This window comes from Mustelus asterias, chromosome 11 (genome assembly GCF_964213995.1).
Source record: "Mustelus asterias chromosome 11, sMusAst1.hap1.1, whole genome shotgun sequence".
In the NCBI taxonomy this organism is placed as follows: Eukaryota; Metazoa; Chordata; class Chondrichthyes; order Carcharhiniformes; family Triakidae; genus Mustelus; species Mustelus asterias.
In genome coordinates, this window is record NC_135811.1 from 10,830,909 (window position 1) to 10,852,024 (window position 21,116).

Below are 21,116 nucleotides of genomic sequence, written 5' to 3' on the forward strand. Positions count from 1 at the left end.
AATCCTACTGCTCTTCTTTGAATAATGCCATGGGATTCTTTTAACGCCTATCTATGCAGGCAGACAAATGGCTCATCCTGATGGGACCTGCGCCAGGCACTATTGCATAGAAATGGCAGCACAGATTATGTGTACAATTCCAGAATTGAGCAGTAATACATTAATTGCGGTAGCTGGATCAGAATGGACAATAATTGGGTATAAAAGTTTATGGCTGATTAGGAAGAAAGGGAGAAGGAAATTAATTAGATATATCATAGCACGAGAGTACAAAGGTTTAATTAGTGGCCAAGAAGCATGCCTTTGGGTTGAGCCCAGGAATACGTGATCAGTCACACCATGAAAGCAATAGAGGAAGCAGATATTGATAATGGAGCAAATGATCATAAAATGATGCAGCACAGAAGAAAGTCATTCAGCCCAGTGTGCCGGTGGTGGTTCTTTGAAAGAGCCATCCAATTAGTTCCAATCTACTCAATCTTTTCCAATAACTCTTGAAAATTCTAGTTTTCATGAATATATACTTTTGAAAATTACTACTGAATCCACTTCTACCTCTCTTTTAGCCAATATTTTCTCACATTACCTAATTCTTTTGTCAAACATCTTAAGTCTATGTTCTTTGGTTATTACTCCTTCTGCCATGGAAGCAGTTTCTCCTCAATTTGCTCTATCAAAACCATCCATAATTTTGAGTGCCTCTATCAAAACACCTCTTGATACGAACATACGAATTAGGAGAAATTCCACAAGTGAAAACATTCTTTCAGTATTCACTCTGTCACATTTCAATGAGATCACATCTCATTCCTCTAAACTCCAACTGACACAGGCCCAACCTGTCCAACCTTCCCATGTAAGATAAGCCCAACTTCCCAGGAATCAGTCAAGTGAGGACAGATGCAAATTGAATAGATCTGTTCAATTCATCATTAATTTCTTTACTTTCCATTATTAATTCCCCCAACTCTGTCTACAGGATCAACCCTCACAGTAGGTATTCTTTCCTTTCTAAATATATGTAGAAAAGTTTATTATCCTTATATATTTATATTTCTCGTTCACTTTCTCTGATTTCTCCCTCATTCTTTTAGTTATTCATTGCTTCTTTTTATATTCAGTCTAGGAATTGTATGCTTTTTCTTTCAGTTTGTTGCCATCGTTAGCCATAGTGGGTGGATCCTTCCCTTACAGGCCTTTTTTTCTCACTGGAATGTATCCGGAATGCTGAGTGTCATGCAATATTTCCTTAAATCTTTGCCACTTCATCTCTACTGGCTTATCCTTTAACCTAATTTTCCAATTCACTTTAACCAGCACTGTCTTCATTATTGCCCTTATTTAAGTTTAAAACTAGGTTTGACCCACTCTTCTCTCCTCCAAACTGAATGTGAAATTCAATCATGTTATGATCATTGCTACCTAGGGGCACATTAATTATGAGGTCACAAATTAATCCAGTCTCACTGCACATTACCAGATCCAGAATAGCCTACTCTCTGGTTGGCTGTAGAATATGCTGCTCTAAGAAACAAAAACGCTCCATGAAGCTATCTTCCAATCTACCCTTGCCAATTTGATTCATCGAATTGCCCACGATTAGCACTGTAAATTTGTCACAAGCCCCCATTATCTTTTTCTGTATAGCCCATCCTATAGTGTGGTTACCATTAGGATGAGTGGGGGTGGGGGGAATATAAACTACTCCAACCAGTGACTTCCTAATTTTACTACTTATCTCCACCCAAGCATTCTACAAATTGGTCTTCAGATCTACAATCATCCCCCTCCAATATACTGTCAACATTAATTAAAAGAGTTACCCCTTCACCTTTTCCTAGCTTCCTGTCCTTTTGACATGTCATGTAATCTTGAATGAGCAGGTTCCAGCCATTGTCATCTTGCAGCTACATCTCTGTAATGGCCATCAGATCACAGATGTTTATTTGCATTTGAGCTCTCAATTCATTTGTTTTGTTATGAATGCTACTTACATTTAGATACAGAGCCTCCAGTTCAGTCCTTTTACTATTTTTGCAACCTGTGGTCTTATCTGCAGGCTCACTCTTAAGTTTGTATGATCTGTCCCTTCCTGCCACCCTCTGATTATCATTTCCCTTGTTGCTACCTTGCTGTCTATTTATCACATTTTTCCACACTTGATCCCTTGCCACCACTACTTAGTTTAAATCCCTCCCTTTAGTTACAGGACTCACTAGAACATTGGTCCCAGCACAGTTCAGGTGAACCATCCCAATGGTAGTGCTACCATTTTCCCAAGGTGCCAGTGCCCCGTGAATCAAAACCCATTTCTCCCACACCAGTCTTTGAACCAAACATTTAACTCTAATCTGATTTATCCTGCGCGAATTTGATTATATTTCAGGTGATAACCCAGAGATTATTACCTTTGGGATTTTGCTTTTTAGTTTAGCATCTATCTGCTAATACTCGCCAAGCAAAAATTATTTGCTAGTCCCATTATATTGTTGGTACTATGTAGGCCACAACCATTGAATCCTCACTTCCCACTCAACTTCCACTTCACAGAATCATAGAATCATAGTGCAGAAGAAGCCCTTTGGACCATCGAGTCTGCACCGGCATGCAAGAAATGCCTGAATTCCCACCTAATCCCATTTACCAGCACTTGTCCTATAGCCTTGAATGCTATGAAATGCCAGGTGTTCATCCGGGTACTTTTTAAAGAATGTGAGGCAACCTGCCACTACCACCTTCCCAGGCAGCGCATTCCAGACCCTCATCACCCTCTGGATAAAAATGTTTTTCCTCACACCCGCCCCAAATCTCTTGTCTCTCACCTTGAACTTACGTCCCCTTGTGACTGATCCTACAATTAAGTTGCTCCCTATCCATGCTGTCCATGTTTCTCATAACCTTGTACACCTCAATCAGGTCTTCTCTGCTCCAACAAAAACAACCCATGCCTACCCAACCTCTCTTCATATATGTTCCATTCAGGCAGCATCCTGGTGAATCTCTTCTGCACCCCGTCCAGTGCAATCACATCTTTTCTATAATGTGGCGACTAGAACTGCACACAGTGCTCGAGCTGTGGCCTCACCAAAGTTCTATACAGCTCCAACATGACTTCCCTGCTTTTGTAAGCTCTGCTTTGATTGATAAAGGCAAGTATCCCATATGCCTTTTTCACCACCCCACAAAGATGCCCTCCCATCTTCAGGGATCTATGGACAAACATGTCAACATCCCTTTGTTCCACAGAACTCCCTAATATCCTGCTGTTCATTGAATACTTCTTTGTCAAAGTACTCCTTCCAAAGTGTAGCACCTCACACATTTCAGGGTTAAATTCCATCTGCCACTTATCTGTCCATTTGACCATTCTGTCTATATCTTACTGTAGCCCAGTAAGCCTCACTGTTAATCACCCGGCCAATCTTTGTGTCGTCAGTGAACTTACTAATCCTACCCCCAAATGGTCATCTATGTTGCTTATATAAATGACGAATAATAGGGGGCCCAACACAGATCCCTGTGGTACACCACTGGACTCTGGCTTCCAGTTACTAAAGCTGTCATCTCCCTCTGTCTCCTACAACTCAGCCAATTTTGAATCCACTTTATCAAATTACCCTGTATGCCATGTGTATTTACCTTCTTTAAAAATCTCCCATGTGGGATCTTGTCAAAGGCTTTGCTGAAACCCATATAAACTACATCAACTGCACTACCCTCATCTACACATCTAGATTACACCACCTCAAAAAAAAATCAAATTTGTTAGGCATGACTTCCTTCTGACAAAGCCATGCTGAGAATCCCTGATCAAGCCTTACCTCTCCAAGCAGAGATAGATGCTCTCCTACAGAGGTTTCTCCAATAGTTCCCCTATTACCGACATGACACTCACTTGTCTGTAGTTCACTGGTTTATCACTACAACTCTTCCTAAATAGCCCTGAGCAGGTGTCCCAAACCCTGGCATCTTCTCTGTTCTCCACTCTCTCCATGTAATTGAAATCCTTCATCTCTGGTACCATTCTAATAAATCTCTTCTGCACCCTCTCTAAAGTCATGACATCCTGTACTTCCAAAAGTGTAGTGACCATAATTGCACATATTACTTCAGCTTGGACATAACTTTTTTAAAATAAATGTTTAACATAACATTTTTGCTTTTCAATTCCGTTCTTCTATTTAAAAATCAGCCTTCTCAACTTTTCCTGACAATTTCAACGATTAACGTTCATACATCCCAGGTCTCTGTTGCTGCACCCTCTCGAAAATTGTATCATTTTTCTCCTGCTTGTTCTGCCGCTCAAAATCTATGCATTTCCCACTTCTCTGTAAAATTTCATCTGCCATGTGTCTACTCATTTTACCTCCTGGAATCTACTATCTTCCTCATTTTTCATTTTATTTCTGAGTTTCACAGTTTTGCAAACCAGTCATTGGGGAACACCACTGTAGTCTGCCCTCCAGTTTGAAAAACAACCCTTTCCCATGACTCTGCTTTCTGTCCCTTGGGCAATTCTGTATCCATGTTACCACTGTCCTGTTAATCTCATGGGCTTTAAATTTACTTACAAGTTCTGATTTAACATGAGCAAAATCGTTCAGAAAATATTTTTGAATACAAGATTAAATGAGGACTTCGTATATAGCAAAACGTAGCAGACTTAGGAGGAACAAGTAGACATTGGATCTATGGTTCCTAAAACTTCCCCATGTCATGTCTGGATCTGTTGCAGACTAACTGATGGCAATTGATTGCTATGATTACTACTTTTGCATAATGCAACTTCTATGGACCTTGACAATTTTCAACCAATTCCTCTGTGCCCACTATGGGTATAAGTTGCTGCACAATGGAAGGGAAAGGGAGGACAACATTTATAGACAAATTAATGTGTAATTGCAGATGTTAAATATCCAAAATAGGCTGGGATGTGGAAAATATTCATACAGAAATAAGGGGCTGCTTTTTATGCAGAATATTTGGGACTGTCAGTATGTTTCAAAAAAAGACTACTTGAACTGCTTTCAAGTTATGTCATAGAATCATAGAATCCATACAGGGCAGAAGAAGGCCTTTCAGCCCATTGAGGCTGCACCAAAACAATCCCACCCAGGCCCTATTCCCGTAACCCCACGTACTAACTTGCTAGTCCCCCTGTCACTAAGGGGCAATTTAGCATGGCCAATGAACCTAACCCACACATCTTTGGAGGGTGGAAAGAAACCAGAGCAACCAGAGGAAACCCACACAGACACACGGAGAACGTCCAAACTCCACACAGACAATGACCTGAGGCTGGAATTGAACCCAGGTCCCTGGCACTGAGGTAGCAGTGCCACAAGAGCAAGTAGGAGACTACAGTATAATTAGGTACAGTGCATGAACAGAATAAATGGCATAACAGAATGTGAAGGGCAAGTATATGTAAAGAAAAAATAAATTATAGCATTATCAAAATGAAATCTTGTCCACATTAAATGGAAGGCAAAGTTGGCAAAAAGAACTTACAATGGGAAATATCTAAACAGGAAATGGAAATCATGCTTACTCGAGTTTCAAAAAAGGGAGCATATTAAAAAGGAACAAAAATAATTGCGCTTAGAGAAGATTATAGACACAAAAGTCAGAAATGAATAAAATATATAGGATGGTTATAAAAAAAAAACACTTTTTGTAAGAAATTTAGCATAAATCTTAGCAGCAAAGTAGAAGTAGAGATAGAGCTCAAAGTTCCCTCCAACTCACCCAACTGGCAGGAACCCAAAGTTTCCATGCAGGTCACACACAGTTACCATGAATGCACTGTTGCACAAAAAAGTGCCTGCACACTTAAATATCTTGCCTGCACACTCCAAACAAAGTTAATGGTAAAAGTGGAGGTAGAGCAACAAACAAACAAAAGAAACGAACGCGAAGCAAGGGAATGGCAGAAATACCAAGTACTTTGCCTCCATTTTCAGAGAAATAGATATTGAATTTCAAAACCACCAGAGTTTGAAGAGCAATTAGTAGCAGTTACCATTTAAGAATTGCATCAGGTAAAGATCCTCTAATTAATCCTGCCCCGTACAATTGAGATACTTTGCATATCCCAATATATTTACTTGCCACCTCATCCAAAACACAGGAGAGGTGAAAATTCAGATAGAAAAATTGGGAGGAAAGAATTCTACTCCAATCCATCCAGGCAATCAAAACTATCCCAGGAGCTCTTGCTTGAAAGAATTTAACAAACTGGTGTCTGGCATACAAGACGGCAACCCATTCAGAGGTGTCTTTTTCTCAAGGAAAAGAAGCACCTCTTGACAGCTCACCTAGATTTGAGCTTATACAACATAAAATGTGATCCTTGGTCGCCCCTAAATTGGAATGAATTATCAACTTGAACAATCCTTATCCTCAATCAGATCATTACCAGGTCCACACTTCTCTGATGGTGTGCAGTCCCAACTGTTTAAGCCTACCATGATCATTAACATGATAGTGTCGCACTGGGGAAGAAGACTTATAATCCTCCTCTGCACCCTTTTCAAAGCCTCAATGTCATCCACCATGTGAAGTGACCGCAACTGGACACTATTTCAAGTGAGACCTGACCGAGGTTTTGTACAAGGACAAGAATGGTGTGCCTTATATTACACAATTGTCCTATTTGCTCTACCTATCGCTTCATGGCACTGCTCATGTACCTTTAGAGATCTATGCATTAGAAGCCCCATGTCTCTTTCTTCTTCCCCTTTCTTTAATGCTTTTCCTGTAGGGTGTATGAATATTGAGCATTCACTTGCCCCATGCTTAACACTGCATTTATCCTAATTAAACATCATTCCCCAATCATGAGCCCAAACTTCCCCAACACATTTAAAATCAAACTGAAGAAGTCGAACACTGCTTTACAGTCCTAACACTCATACAGGTAGCACAAACACAAGAGATAACCGGAGTAGACCATCATACCCATAGAACCTGCTCTGTCATTCAATACGATCAAGGCTGATCTTAGACTTCAACTCCATTTTCCCATCTGCTTCCCATATTCCTGAATTCCCAGAGACACCAAAAACTCCGTCCATCTCAGCCTTGAATATATTCAGTGATCGAACATCCACAACCACCTGGGAGTAGTGAATTCCAAAGATTCACAACCCTTTGAGTGAAAAAACTTGCCTCGTCTCAGTCCTAAGTGATCAGCCCCTTATCCTGAAACTGCATCCTTGTTATAGATTTCCCACTCAAGGCAAACAGCTGTCAAGCTCCTTCATAATCTTGACTGTTTAATGAGATCACGTTTCATTCTTCTAAACTCGAGAATATAGACCCACTTTATTCAGCCTCTCATCACAAGACAGCCCCTCCCATCCAGGAACCTTGCATCTAGTGCAAGTATATTCTTCCTTAAATATGGAGACCAAAATTGCATACAGTATTCCAGGTGTGGTCACAACAAAGCCCTGTACTATTGTAGCAAGACTTCCTTATTCTTGTACCTGAATCCCCTTGCAATAAAGAACAACATGCCAATTGCTTGCTGTATTGTTATTTTAATTGTAGGAAGGAACCTCCCCATAGCAACTTATAAAAGTTTCACGCCTTCTAAAAAATATTCTGTTTTTTCTATTCTTACAACCAATGCGAACAATCTCACACTTCCCCACATTATACCCCACCTGCTACCCTGTTTCCCACTCACTTACCCTGTCTGAATCCCTTGCAGCTTCTTTGTTTCTTCTTCTCAACTTGCATCCCCTCCTAGCTTTGAATTGTCAGCAAACCTAGGTACATTACTCTCTCTGTTTGTCATTAAAGAATTTTAATAGCTGAGGTCCCAGCATTGATCCTTGAGGTACAATACGAGGCACAGCCTATCAACTTGAAAATGCCCTATTATTCCTATGCTCTGTTTCCCATTAATTAATCAAATCTTTACCTATGCTTATCTTGTACATTAACATTTGTGTGGCATCTTATCAAATGCCTTAATTTCCTCGCTCAGAGCCCCATGTTACCCCCTATTTCTGGCATTTAACTTGTGTCTTCTACTGTGAAGACAGTGGCAAAATATTTGATCAATTACTCTAATTTCCTCATTCCCTTTGATGACCTATCATGTTTCTGCCTACAGTGGACATCTGATGGATGTTTACTTTAGCCTTTTTATATATTTGTAGAAGTTCACAATCTGATATTCCTAGTTAGTTTACTCTCATCCTATTTTTTTTCCTATTTGAACAAATTTATGGTGGCCCTTTGCAGACTTCGAAAGCTGCAAAGTACTCCTTCTACAACTATGACTGTGTGGCCAAATTCCCCTCCAGTTCGATTTTCAAGTTTTCTGACGACACCACCGTGATGGGTCGGATCTCAAACAATGACGAGACAGAGTACAGGAATGAGATAGAGAATCTGGTGCGGCAACAATAATCTCTCCCTCAATATCAACAAAACAAAGGAGATTGTCATCGACTTCAGGAAGCGTAGTGGAGGGCATGTCCCTGTCTACATCAACAAGGACGAAGTAGAAAGGGTCGAGAGCTTCAAGCTCTCCCCCCCCCCCACCCCATGCCCCCCCCACCCCATGCCCCCCCCCACCCCATGCCCCCCCACCCCCATGCCCCCGCCCCCCCCCCTGCCGACACTATAGTTAAGAAAGCCCACCAACGCCTCTACTTTCTCAGAAGACGAAGGAAATTTGGCATGTCAGCTACGACTCTCACCAACCTTTACAGATGCACTATAGATAGCACTTTTTCTGGTTGTATCATCACAGCTTGGTATGGCTCCTGCTCTGCCCAAGACTGCAAGGAACTACAAAAGGTCGTGAATGTAGCCCAATCCATCACGCAAACCAGCCTCCCATCCATTGACTCTGTCCACACTTCCCGCTGCTTCAGCAAAGCAGCCAGCATAATTAAGGATCCCACACACCCCAGACATTCTCTCTTCCACCTTCTTCCTTCGGGAAAAAGATACAAAAGTCTGAGGTCACGTACCAACCGACTCAAGAACAGCTTCTTCCCTGCTGCTGTCAGACTTTTGAATGGACTTACCTTGCATTAAGTTGACCTTTCTCTACACCCTAGCTATGATTGTAACACTACATTCTGCAATCTCTCGTTTCTTTCTCTATGGACTGTAAGCTTTGTCTGTATAGCACGCAAGAAACAATACTTTTCACTGTATATTAATACATGTGACAATAATAAATCAAATCAAAATCAAATCACATACTTCATACTCCTTGCAACATTATCAGTGTCTTTTAATCTAACACTATCCTTAACCTCCTTAAGTCAAGGATGGGTCATTTAGTTTGTTTTTCAATAAAATGTATTTTTGTATTGTGAAAAAAGACACACTGTCAAAGCTTTTTGTCTTGCACTGATCACAGCAATTTGCAATTACACCAAATTGTAATGGGAAAACAATTTAAACCACATTAGAAGAGCGTATTGATTGGTTGGCAAGTGGACTCCTGAGTTGTAGAGGTATTGCAATGGAGAATGCCTCAGTTAACTGCCTAGATTTGTTTAAATTCAAAGCAAACGGGTTGACTCTGATTGATTAGTCTGATTGATTAGTCAAGGCATTTCCCTGGGGAACGAAGCATGGAATGGCTGTCACAAAAAGGCACAACATGTGTACATGCTCCTTCCATTTGCAAAGGACAAGACCCTGTGTATTAATATACATAGCTTCTAGCACACAAGTGAGCCACACTGGGAGCTCAATGATAATTTTAAGAATTACACGGACAACTAAATTAAGAGTGTTCAATCTGCTTGGTTTGAATTTAAACAAATCTCAGTGGATAACTGTCAGTTAACAGTTTGGTATTCTTGCGAATTGTCCTGATGAGGTCAAGGCAAAAAGCTTTAACAATCTCAATTACAAGGGAGGAAGTGTTAGGTTTTTTTAGGAAACATCAAAACAGACAAATCCCCAGGGCCAGATGGCGTCTATCCTAGACTCCTCAGGGAGGCAAGAGATGAAATTGCTGGGCCTCTAACAGAAATCTTTGTCTCTTCGCTGCACACAGGTGAGGTCCCAGAGGATTGGAGGATAGCAAATGTGGTCCCGTTATTTAAGAAGGGTAGCAAGGATAACCCGAGTAATTATAGGCCGGTGAGCTTGACATCCATGGTAGGGAAATTGTTGGAGAAGATTCTTAGAGATAGGATATATGCGCATTTAGAACTGAATAATCTCATTAGCGATAGACAGCATGGTTTTGTACGAGGGAGGTCATGCCTCACAAATTTGGTTGAGTTTTTTGAGGTGGTGACAAAAACGATTGACGAGGGAAGGGCCGTGGATGTCATCTATATGGATTTTAGTAAAGCGTTTGACAAGGTCCCTCATGGCAGGCTGGTGCAAAAGGTTAAATCTCACGGATAAAAGATGAGCTAGCTAGATGGGTGGAGAACCAGCTTAGCCATAGAAGACAGAGGGTAACATTGGAGGGGTCTTTTTCCAGTTGGAGGTCTGTGACTAGTGGTGTTCCGCAGGGCTCTGTACTGGGACCTCTGCTGTTTGTGATATATAGAAATGATTGGGAGGAAGATGTAGCTGGTGTGATCAGTAAGTTTGCGGACGACACGAAGATTGCTGGAGTTGCAGATAGTGATGAACATTGTCAGAGAATACAGCAGGATATAGATAGGCTGGAACATTGGGCGGAGAAATGGCAGATGGAATTTAATCCAGATAAATGCGAAGTGATGCATTTAGATAGATCTAAATCAGGAGTATAGACACACAGAGGGACCTGGGTGTACAAGTCCACAGATCCTTAAAGGTGGCAGCACAGGTGGAGAGGGTGGTCAAGAAGGCATATGGCATGCTTGCCTTTATTGGACAGGGCATAGAATATAAAAGTTGGCATATGATGCTGCAGCTGTATAGAACGTTGGTTAGGCCACATTTGGAATACTGCGTCCAGTTCTGGTCACCACACTACCAGAAGGGTGTGGAAGCTTTGGAGAGAGTACAGAAAAGGTTTACCAGGATGTTGCCTGGTATGGAGGGTCTTAGCTATGAGGAGAGATTGGGGAAACTGGGGTTGTTCTCCCTGGAAAGATGGACGATGAGGGGCGACCTAATAGAAGTGCATAAAATTATGAAGGGCATAGATAGAGTGAACAGTGGGAAGCTTTTTCCCAGGTCGGAGATGACGAACACAAAGGGTCATGGGTTCAAGGTGAGGGGGGCAAGGTTCAACACCGATGTCAGGGGGACATATTTTACACAGAGGGTGGTGGGGGCCTGGAATGCACTGCCAAGTAAGGTGATTGAGGCGGACACGCTGGGATCGTTTAAGACTTATCTAGATAGCCACATGAACAGACTGGGAATAGAGGGATACAAACGAATGGTCTAGTTGGGCACAGGAGCAGCACAGGCTTGGAGGGCCGAAGGGCCTGTTCCTGTGCTGTATTGTTCTTTGTTTGTTCAATGTTATAACTTAGTTGATGCTAATGCTGGACAAGCCAGATCTCAGATTGAAATCGGTCTAGACTGATCAAGTTGCGTTTTCTATATTGTAGAAATAAGGAGGGAAAGCTATGAATAAATAAAAGGACTCCAGAGATAACTTCTACAATTTTAAGAACCAAAATGTTTATTGAAAGAAAGAAAAGATAAAACTTAAACAGGCAAGATAAAAGATAGTTAGAAAGAATTCTTACAAAATAACCCCCAAAATGCTTCAAAAGTACACAATCTTTTTGGCCATTAATGGCCCTTATAGATTCTTAGCCATAAAGTCCAGGAAATTTTACCCCAACTGAGAAATTGCTTTCACTTTAAACAGAAATACAATCCACAATTTCCCAGAACTAATCAAAACATTTCATGTTCCTATTTTACCTCTGATTTCAAGTCAATAAAATTTAAAACAACTGCCTGTTTGCTCACGAATCTTACGTAAGGTGCAAATGTTCATCATCACCTTTGAGACTGCTTTAGAAATGCAACAACTACAAATCAATTTCAAAACACATCCCCAAATGCAAATTTCAGATCTACTGTTTCCTTGTAAGCTAAGAGCCAGCAAAAGCCACAGTACAAAATGCAAAATATTACCTTTAGTCTTTCATCTCTTAGATTCTACAGACAATATGACTCCAACGACCCCCCCTCCTCTGCCCCACACCATTGATTAACCCTGGACACACAGACACAAATATAAAAATATACGCACATCATCACAACAGCATGTCTTTTTTCAAGACTCAAGTTCTGCACTACCAAATGAATATACTTTTGTTGAACATTTTGAATTATTTCTTTAAATATGTCCCCCTGTTTATTTACGCCCATACATTTAGTCTATTGACCGAATCAACCTTCGGCAGCTCTTCCCTCATTCCTATGCAATTGGCTTTAAGTTTAAGATTCTTATTAGTGATTGGAGTATGTTGTTTTCAAAGTTAATGTTGAATTCAATTGTATCATGATCATTGTTTCCCAGTGGATCTTTTACTATTTAACCCTACCTCATTTCTGCAATACTAGATCTAAATTTTAACTTCATCCCTAGTTGGTTATATAATATTGATCCAGAAAACTGACAAAAGCATTCTACAAACTCATTTTGAGTGACCAATTTGATTGGTCCAATCAACATAAAAATTAAAATCCTCCACAACTATTACATTGCATTTGTTACAAGCGCCAATAATTTGTTGAATGCTCTGTCCATCTTCATTCCATCTGCAAATATGCAGATCATGGTCCCAACACTTACATCCAGATCATTACAGGTTTCAAGACAAATTGTATTCAAAACATTATTCAAACTTGAGATAGACAATTCATGGGCATCTGATTGTTTGCATCTGAAGATCCTGGGAGAAACCAATGAAAATGAAAATCACAACTATAACATTTCAATGTTCTGAAACTGAAAATGTTTTGAAGATAGAAGGGTAACATATGCACATTCTCCACTTTGAAAAAAGGCAAGTCCGAAAATTAATTTCCTTTCGTTCATTTTCCTAGAATCTACAATAGAGTGGAATTATTAAGCACTTGAAGAAACACTGGTTAATCAGGGCCAGCCTGACCTTCTAAGAGACGGGTCATGCTTGGCAAACCTTACAGAATTCTAAGAAGTAAAAAGGATGGATAAAGGCAAAGCATTAGATATTCCTCATAAGGATTGTTTGTTTAAATGCACTGAAAAATACATCACATATAGAACTTAAGGTGAATATAATAGCACATGGAACTAAGGTGATCGAGGCCACCTCAAGATATTTGGGGGGGGGGGCGGTGTCGGGGAGGATGGGATAAGAGCAAAAGGATGTTTCAAAGACTGGAAAAATATGGCATAAGTTTCATAGCGACCTATCTTTAGATGCTCTTCTTTAGTATGTACATAAATAATCCCAAGTTAGGACTTGTAAAAGCAAAGATATTTGCCGATAACATCAAATTAGAGGTATGGTTAAATTGTGACGATGAAAGTTGATGGCTATTCACTCAGAGGGCAGAGGATGGTCAGTGTTGGGAACGAACTGCCAGAGCAGTAGTAGAAGCGGGCCTAATTTTGGCTTCTGAAAAGCATGTAGACAGTTACATGGGTAAGATGGGTATCGAGGGATATGGGCCAAACGTGGGTAATTGGGACTAGCTGGGCGCATGGATAAGTTCGCCAAAAGGCCTGTTTCCATACTGTAAACCTCTGACTCTATAGAATCTACACAAATGTATTTTAATGCTTAATATTTAAAAAATGAAGCATTGCATTTTCAAATGAAATATATTATAAATGGTAGGATCTTAAAGCAAGGATGCAGACATACAGATTGTAAAGGTTGGTAGCATAGGACTAAGAAAGAAACAAATAGAATCTGCTGTTTTGATGATTTTCTATTTTATGCTATTTAATAAGGTTAAAATTGAATTTAGTGTGCTAGATCTTAGCTACACAGCAAGAGAAGGAATGAAAAATTGCAGCGTTTGCTCACTCAGATGTTACCAAAGGTGAAGAGTGACTGGAGAAATTTTTTTCCCATTAGACTTGATGCAAGTCTTCAAAAGTACTGAGAATTGTGAAAAGGTAAACAGTGACAAAGTGCTTTCACCAGTTGGCATGAGGACTTAAATTTAAAATCATAAAGAGAATATCAGGTTACAAAACCACTGAACAAAAGATGGTTAGGAAGTGAAACTATCTAAGCACTGTTAGAGACCATGAAAGGGAATTTAGATAATTTTTGAACAAGAGGAGCATAAAGAGTAGGAAAGCAGATGAGAGCATAAGACTGGGTGGCAGCTGCAAAGAAACGGCCGAATAGATTAATGACCGAAACAAGTCATTTATTTTTAAGGCCACTAAATAAATACATAGATCAGTTTTTGTTTTGTTTCATTTCCCAGGCTCTTTTGGGGAATGAGAATTTGGGTGGAGGAGACATGGGGAGAAAAGAGTCATGTAGAATTTGGCAGTTGCTAAAATTCTCAGTACAATTCACCAGCACCTTTTATTGGGAGCCAGCAGCAGAAAGTGGACTCAAATGTCCAAGTACAGCTTGTTCAGATAGCAAATGTCCCATGGTTACTTTGTTCATGATTGTTACAGTTAGTACCCTTGCACAAATGGCATCTCAACACTTGAAACAAGTGCAGTGTAACTTTATCAATTGCAGGACATTCTTTTATTGTTGACTAAAGAGACATATGGCAAGGTCTAGTGGACGGCAATGCTTCCCAGGATATGACCTTAAGTGACTATAACATGTGCAGTGAAGTGCCTTTGTGCCTGCAGTTCACAGCACTTATGCATCAAGATCAGTTAAACTTTGCTGAAATCTAATCTTCCAAAGTACATCTGGTATCCTGTGTCTGATTATGTTGCAAGTAGAACTTTCAGCAATTATCCTTCTTGCCTTCCATTACTTTGTTCTCATTCATAGAAGGCCAGGTCTTGCTCCCAAAAGATATGTTATCTGTTTTCATGCGGGATGTTATGGAATAGGTGGTGTGTTTCCCCTTGCACACATATGGAGAAACTACGCTTAATACAACAATTCGTATTTTATAGCATCTTTAACATAGCAAAATATCTTTGATTTTTACCTCAATTGGTTTACCAACAACCAACCCAGAAGTGATGAGATCAAACAACCCACTGAAGGAAGGTTTTAAGAACCACTAATCCGTAGTCTGCTTTTCCTTCCCAAGCACGCTACGCATGTAATTTTTCAAATTTCACATATACTGCAACCCAAAATGTGATTTTCTGAAAAGATATCTAATTTTCATTTGTGTGAAGCAATGCTAACAGCTTCCACTATTGTCTAGGGAGCCTAATCCATAGATTGACCATTCACTTCCAGGAACAGGACTAGGCTAGACATCTTAAGTCTTTTCCAATGCATTCTGGAGAGAACAGCAGGCTGCAGGAGGAATTGGAATTTTTGGAAGAAGTGTAAATTCTCCTGTTGTGCAAGGGGGACTCTGAACAAATAGGCATATTGGGCCATACAGGATTTACAGCATCAGAACAGGCTATGTAATTTTACATAACTGGCTAGATAAACATACCTCACCCTAAATGGAGCAGATTTACATAGAGCATATTCCTGGAAGAAACCTACTTTATCATAAAAAGAGGCTCATTGGGTCAGAAGCTACCAGGTACACTGAAATATTAGGGCCATGTGCCATCATATTGTACAGATAGCAGTCTTGAAATGCCAAAAGTTGAAGGAGCACATGCACAGTGACAAACATGTACACACTTGCACGCCAATCTCAGGTGTCAGTAAGTGACAACATACCATGCAGCTCAGGATTTTTACAACGAACTGAGGTGTTCTGACCTTGGAAGCTGCATGTGGCAAGGCATTCAATCGTATTTTGCATTTTGAAGATTTGCCCCACTGAGGTATGCATATGCATTAGGTGCAATAAAATAGCTGCAAGTTTGTGTGAGGGCCCAAAAAGGCAAGCAATAAGTATGGAACAGGCAATATTTTATGCCATGCAGTTTTGGGCCATCTACCCGATACATGGTACTGTCGGGTAGTCTTACCTTCGCCATATTTCTTTAAGTGTGCCATCTTCTTGCGCATCTGTTCCCAGGATTTGCAGACAGTGTATGCAGCGTTGAGCCTGGTCACCAGCTGCTGCCAAAAATGGTACACCACTGTCGTCTGGGGAGGCTGCCCTGAAGTGTCAAAAAGGGGAACCGTATCATACATCCATTTTTCCAGCATCAAACAGTGGGTTGGGTGCTGTATCACTCCATTATTTGCCCACAGAATATGTTTTGTGCCATGCTACTTGATTTCCTTACACACAATTTTTGATTCAAATCTCCTTTCTATTCTTCATATCATCCCCCCAAAACACTAAAACATAAAGCCTGAAATAATATTTGGCCCCATATGCAATATGACACTTCCAAGTGCATCCATTTCTTTAAATCGAACTTGCCAATCATACTTTTCACATTGCCCTTTAGCCTAGCTTCCTACACAAGGCCAAAAGGTGGCCAGACAACTATAAATTAAGAGTCAATTGACCACAAAAAATAGAGCAGTCAGCTCACTGGACAACAGGCTAATTTTGTGCCAGCAGCTGGTCAGAAAAGTATAACCTCAAGCCCAAAGTGGAAAAATGATCCTACATACTACTCTAAGTAAAGATTACCATTCTCTCAGGCACAATGGCTATGCCGGGGGCAAGACACGTTCAAGTTTTTGCAAAATTATGTATCACTTTTGCACAGATAATTAAATACATGTTCAAGAAAGACACTTGCCAGTTGCTGCTCAAAGTTAAAGAATATAGATCCACAAAACCCAACACACTTATCCACCGTTTCATATAAAAATATTGCCACAATAATTTTGGACTGAATTTTGTAAAGATATGACAATAATCAGCATAACACTGCAAATGAATAGAATGTCAAATTTGTTTCACAACCTTTGCTTTAAATGTTATTTATTCAAATTTTCTTCAGCTCATGTAAAACCTCCTTCAAAAGCAAATGTGCCTGAGTAAATAAGCAGCACATGATCAATCAAAATCACTGGCATGTTGCGACTCAGAGCAATTTGTCATAGCAGGTCATATTAGACCCATATGAAATGTCAGAACAAGATTGAGTTATTAGACAAGTCACACCTTTCAACTCCTCTCTAATCCAAGGGAGCATTAATGAGCAATTTTAAATAATCTTGTGAGACAGAAAATCCAGTCCACCAGTTTAAATTGAGTTCTATATCCACAGGTCATTTTCAAGCACCTGGTTTGCTTTCCAGTCATGTAAAGTTTATTTTGGCAATTATAAAATTATAGTTTGAAAATAGAAATAAACAATGGTAAGATATTCCATTCGGTCATTTAATTTAACATGATTCAAATTAGTCAATGCTATTTGTTCAGCTCCCTATTGTAAGTGCACTTCATTGGTATTGCACTCAAAGGTAAGTGGCTGCAATCTGTTCAACAGTTGAACAACTTTGCTAATGGGAGAAAAACTGGCATTTAATTCAGAACTTTTCAAGTTTCAGAGATAGCAGTACTTTTAATGTTTTTTTTACTTAATAGTTATGCAACTTGGACAGGATACATTCACCAATTGTGTTTAAATATTTGACATCTACACAACCTGTTGAACTACACACACTACAAATATTTGTCTCCATGTCTTCTACAGATACTGTTCTTATAAAGGAAGAGTTGGCTATTCACTCCATTTGAGCCTGTTCAATCATTCAACGGCTGATCTGCGTCTTGACTTTACCTACCATTGATACCCTCACCATTGAAAAATCTATCAATCTTAATTTTAGAATTTTCAACTAACATAGCAACTGACAAATAAGCTCTAGATTTCAACCAATCTGTATGCAAAGAAAGCTACTGACAGAAATGAGGTGTATTCAGTGCCAGAAATGAACGATGGATCAGCTTTTCCTTATTGGGTACAAAGCTTAATAGATTAATAGTATGACAAAAGATGTAAATGTCAGCTTGGTAGAACCGTCTCCTCCAGGTCAAGGGTAGGTTTGAGTTCCATTCCTCAGTTTAAGCACCTAATTTAAGCTGACAACCACTAAATGAATGTTGCATCATCTTGCATAGGTGGATATTAATACCATGTGATTGTGGCAAGATGTGATAACAGACTATGGGCATGGTCTTACCGGCCATTCACACCACATTCCCACTGCAGCGAGGTCAGAGAATTTGGCATGCAGCCAAATCTCCGTTCACAGCAGCGAGATGGGAAAATACTGTCGGTTGAATGGCCGCAAGATTCCAACCTATATAATTGCAAGATTTATTTTCTTATATAGGCATTAAATATTTCAGAAGAACTCAAGGACTTTCAAAATGTATTTTTATTACCTTTTCCCAATATTCCATCATCCATTACAGCCGTCCTATCAGAAATTAAAGATTCTTAACATGTGCTTCTACAATATAGAATTGTGTTGAGTTTTTCTGTCACTTAGTGTTCATACACAGCCAGTTTTAAATGCAATCAATGATCATATATCCTAGTGTCATCTGCTACAGAATGAATTCACACACAACTTCATTTTTTTTTTTAAGTTTGTCATATGCATTCACTATTTAAAAAACAGCCAAACATACATCATGGCAAAATAGCTTTATTTTAGTAGTTCTACCTTTCAAAGGGGTTACAAAAAGAAAGACTATTTCTTGAAAACTGAAACAAACCTCCTTAATCTATGCAAGGAGGGGGATTATGTTTTGATGAAACAGTTGCCCCCAAAAATCTCTCAAGTAACCAATGACAACCATAGCTGACAACAAATCAGAAATAAAATGCAGACAGTACCAGAAATACATACATTCAAACTAGCAGCAGTAGGCCACCTGACCCCTGAAGACCGCTCTGCTGTTCAATAAAATCACTGATCTAATTGTAACCTCAACTCCACAGTGCTGCCTACCCCCGATAACCTTTCACCCTTTGCTTATCAAGAATCTATCTACCTCGGCCTTAAAAATATTCAAACACTCTGCTTCCGCCATCTTTTGAGGAAGAGTTCCAAAAACTCATGACATTTGGAGAAAAATTCTCGTCACCCCCGTCTCAAATGGATGACCCCTGCTACCAAATAAGTCATTGCTGAAAAAAGAGAGACATGCTATCAAAGCTTTTTTGTCTTGCACTCATCAGGATAACTCAAGAATTTTCAACTGAAAAAAATGATTTATACTGCATGAGAAGAAAGTGCTGATTAGTTGGCAAGTGGACTCTGCTTAATGAAGGCATTGCCATAGAGAATGTAGCAGGTCTTCCCTAATTGGTCAAGGAATGAACTGTTCCCCCAAACCTCTGTATACGACCTATATGTCTGTCGTGAAGCTAGCCACTGCACGGTGTTACTATGCAGAAGCAACATGAGTAGTATTCCCTGCAATAGGATGCTGCCAGTAAGCCAAAAAATGTTCTGCCCATCATACCAATGTGGTATTTGTATATCAGAGCCAGTGTGATGCCAGATATATAGGCCATACGTCCCAATGATTGGTGGATCATATGAAATAGCATGCCCCTCCAGCTGTTTACAACAGGCAAAATACTGACCGTACCAAACTAGCCCGTACTTGCAAAACTCAAAACAATGTCCAACTTTAGATGTGATTCCGCAATCAGACAACACCTGCTAAATAATCGTGATTGTGCGAAGAATTACACTGAAAAACAATTGAAGATATTCAGGTTCACAGTGTGGCTCCCCTAAACATGCTTGGAGCCATTTTTATTCAGACACAAGGCCCTGTCCCTTGCAGGCAAAAACAGCACATCCATACATTGTGCCCTTTTTAACTGAACAGAAGTTTAGGGAACAGTCATCCCCTGATTCATTTCCCAGGGCAATGCCCTGCCCAGAATCAACCTGCCCAGTTTGAATTTGAACAAAGCTAGGCAGTTAACTGTTCCTTGTTGCATTCTCCATGGCAGCACCTCAACCAATGTCCACTTGCCAACCAATCAGCACCCACTTTCCATGCAGTACAAATTGTTGTTCTGTTATGGTTGAAATTTTTTCCGAGCTATCCTGATGCATGCAAGACAAAAAGTTTTGATAGCATGTCACTTTCTTTCAGAAATACTCAAGTTCTGTACTACTAAATGACAAATGAGCTTCAGGGAAAAACGCATCATTACGAATGTAAATTAGGACACAAGGAGAACAATTATTCAGCTGTAAACATTATAGATCTGAGTTTTCTGGAACAGGAGCAATATATATTTATGTAGCACCTTTAATGTATTTGCACATCCCAAGGTGCTTCACAAGAGCATTACAAAAGCCATGCAAGGAGATATTCAGTCTGATGGTCAAAACCTTGGCCAAAGAGGTAGGTCTTAAGGAATGCCTTAAAAGAGAGCAAGGTAAAGAGATGGCAAGGTGTAGGGAGGATACTCCAGAACTTAGGGCCTAAGCAACCAAAGGCACAGTCACAAGTGGTGTAACAATTAAAACTGGGAATGCTCAAGAGACCAAATTAGAAGAGTGCAGATATTTCCGAGAGCTGAGGGCTGGAGGAGATAGGGAAGGGTGAGGAATGAGGGAATCGGAAAACAAGTATGAGAATTTTAAAATCAAAACTTTGCTTCACCAGGAGCCAATGTAAATTGGCAAGCACGGGATGAAAGTGAACAGGACTTGGTCCAAGTTAAGGCACAGGTTGCAAAGTTTTAGATGATGTTTACAGAGGATAGCATGTAGGAGAACAGGAGGACTGCATTGAAATAGTCAAGGCCAAGTAGGCTGAATGAGGATTTTAACAACAAATGAGCTGAGGCAGGGAATACTGGGCTGTGGGTTTAAATGATGGCATGAATACAGGGTCAGAAGTTCATCTTGAGGTCAAATGTGACAAGATCATGGACTGCTGCCAGGGAAAGGAATGGAGTCAGTGGCGAAGGAATAAGCTTGGAGAGGGGACCAAAAACAGCAGTTTCTGTTTTCCCGCTATTTAATTCACAGAATTGTCACAGTACAGGAGACAGCCATTTGGTCCATCGTGTCTGCACTGCTAAATGAGCATTTCAACTAGTGCCATTGTCATGTCTTGCCCCATAACTCTGCATTGTTTCTTTTCATCCA

General features: G+C 40.0%; 1 protein-coding gene across 2 annotated transcripts in view; it reads right to left on the reverse strand.

Annotated features, from left to right (window-relative positions):
* LOC144500368 (metal transporter CNNM2-like) overlaps positions 1–21,116 on the reverse strand; it is a 254,478-nt gene that overhangs the window by 97,921 nt on the left and 135,441 nt on the right. The window contains exon 2 of one of the 2 annotated variants that reach the window (XM_078223141.1): positions 16,043–16,177. The exons of the other annotated variant lie outside the window; for it this stretch is intronic. Coding sequence (XP_078079267.1) covers positions 16,043–16,177 — 135 coding nt within the window. The remainder of the gene's footprint in view (positions 1–16,042; positions 16,178–21,116) is intronic. 2 annotated transcript variants of the gene reach the window in all.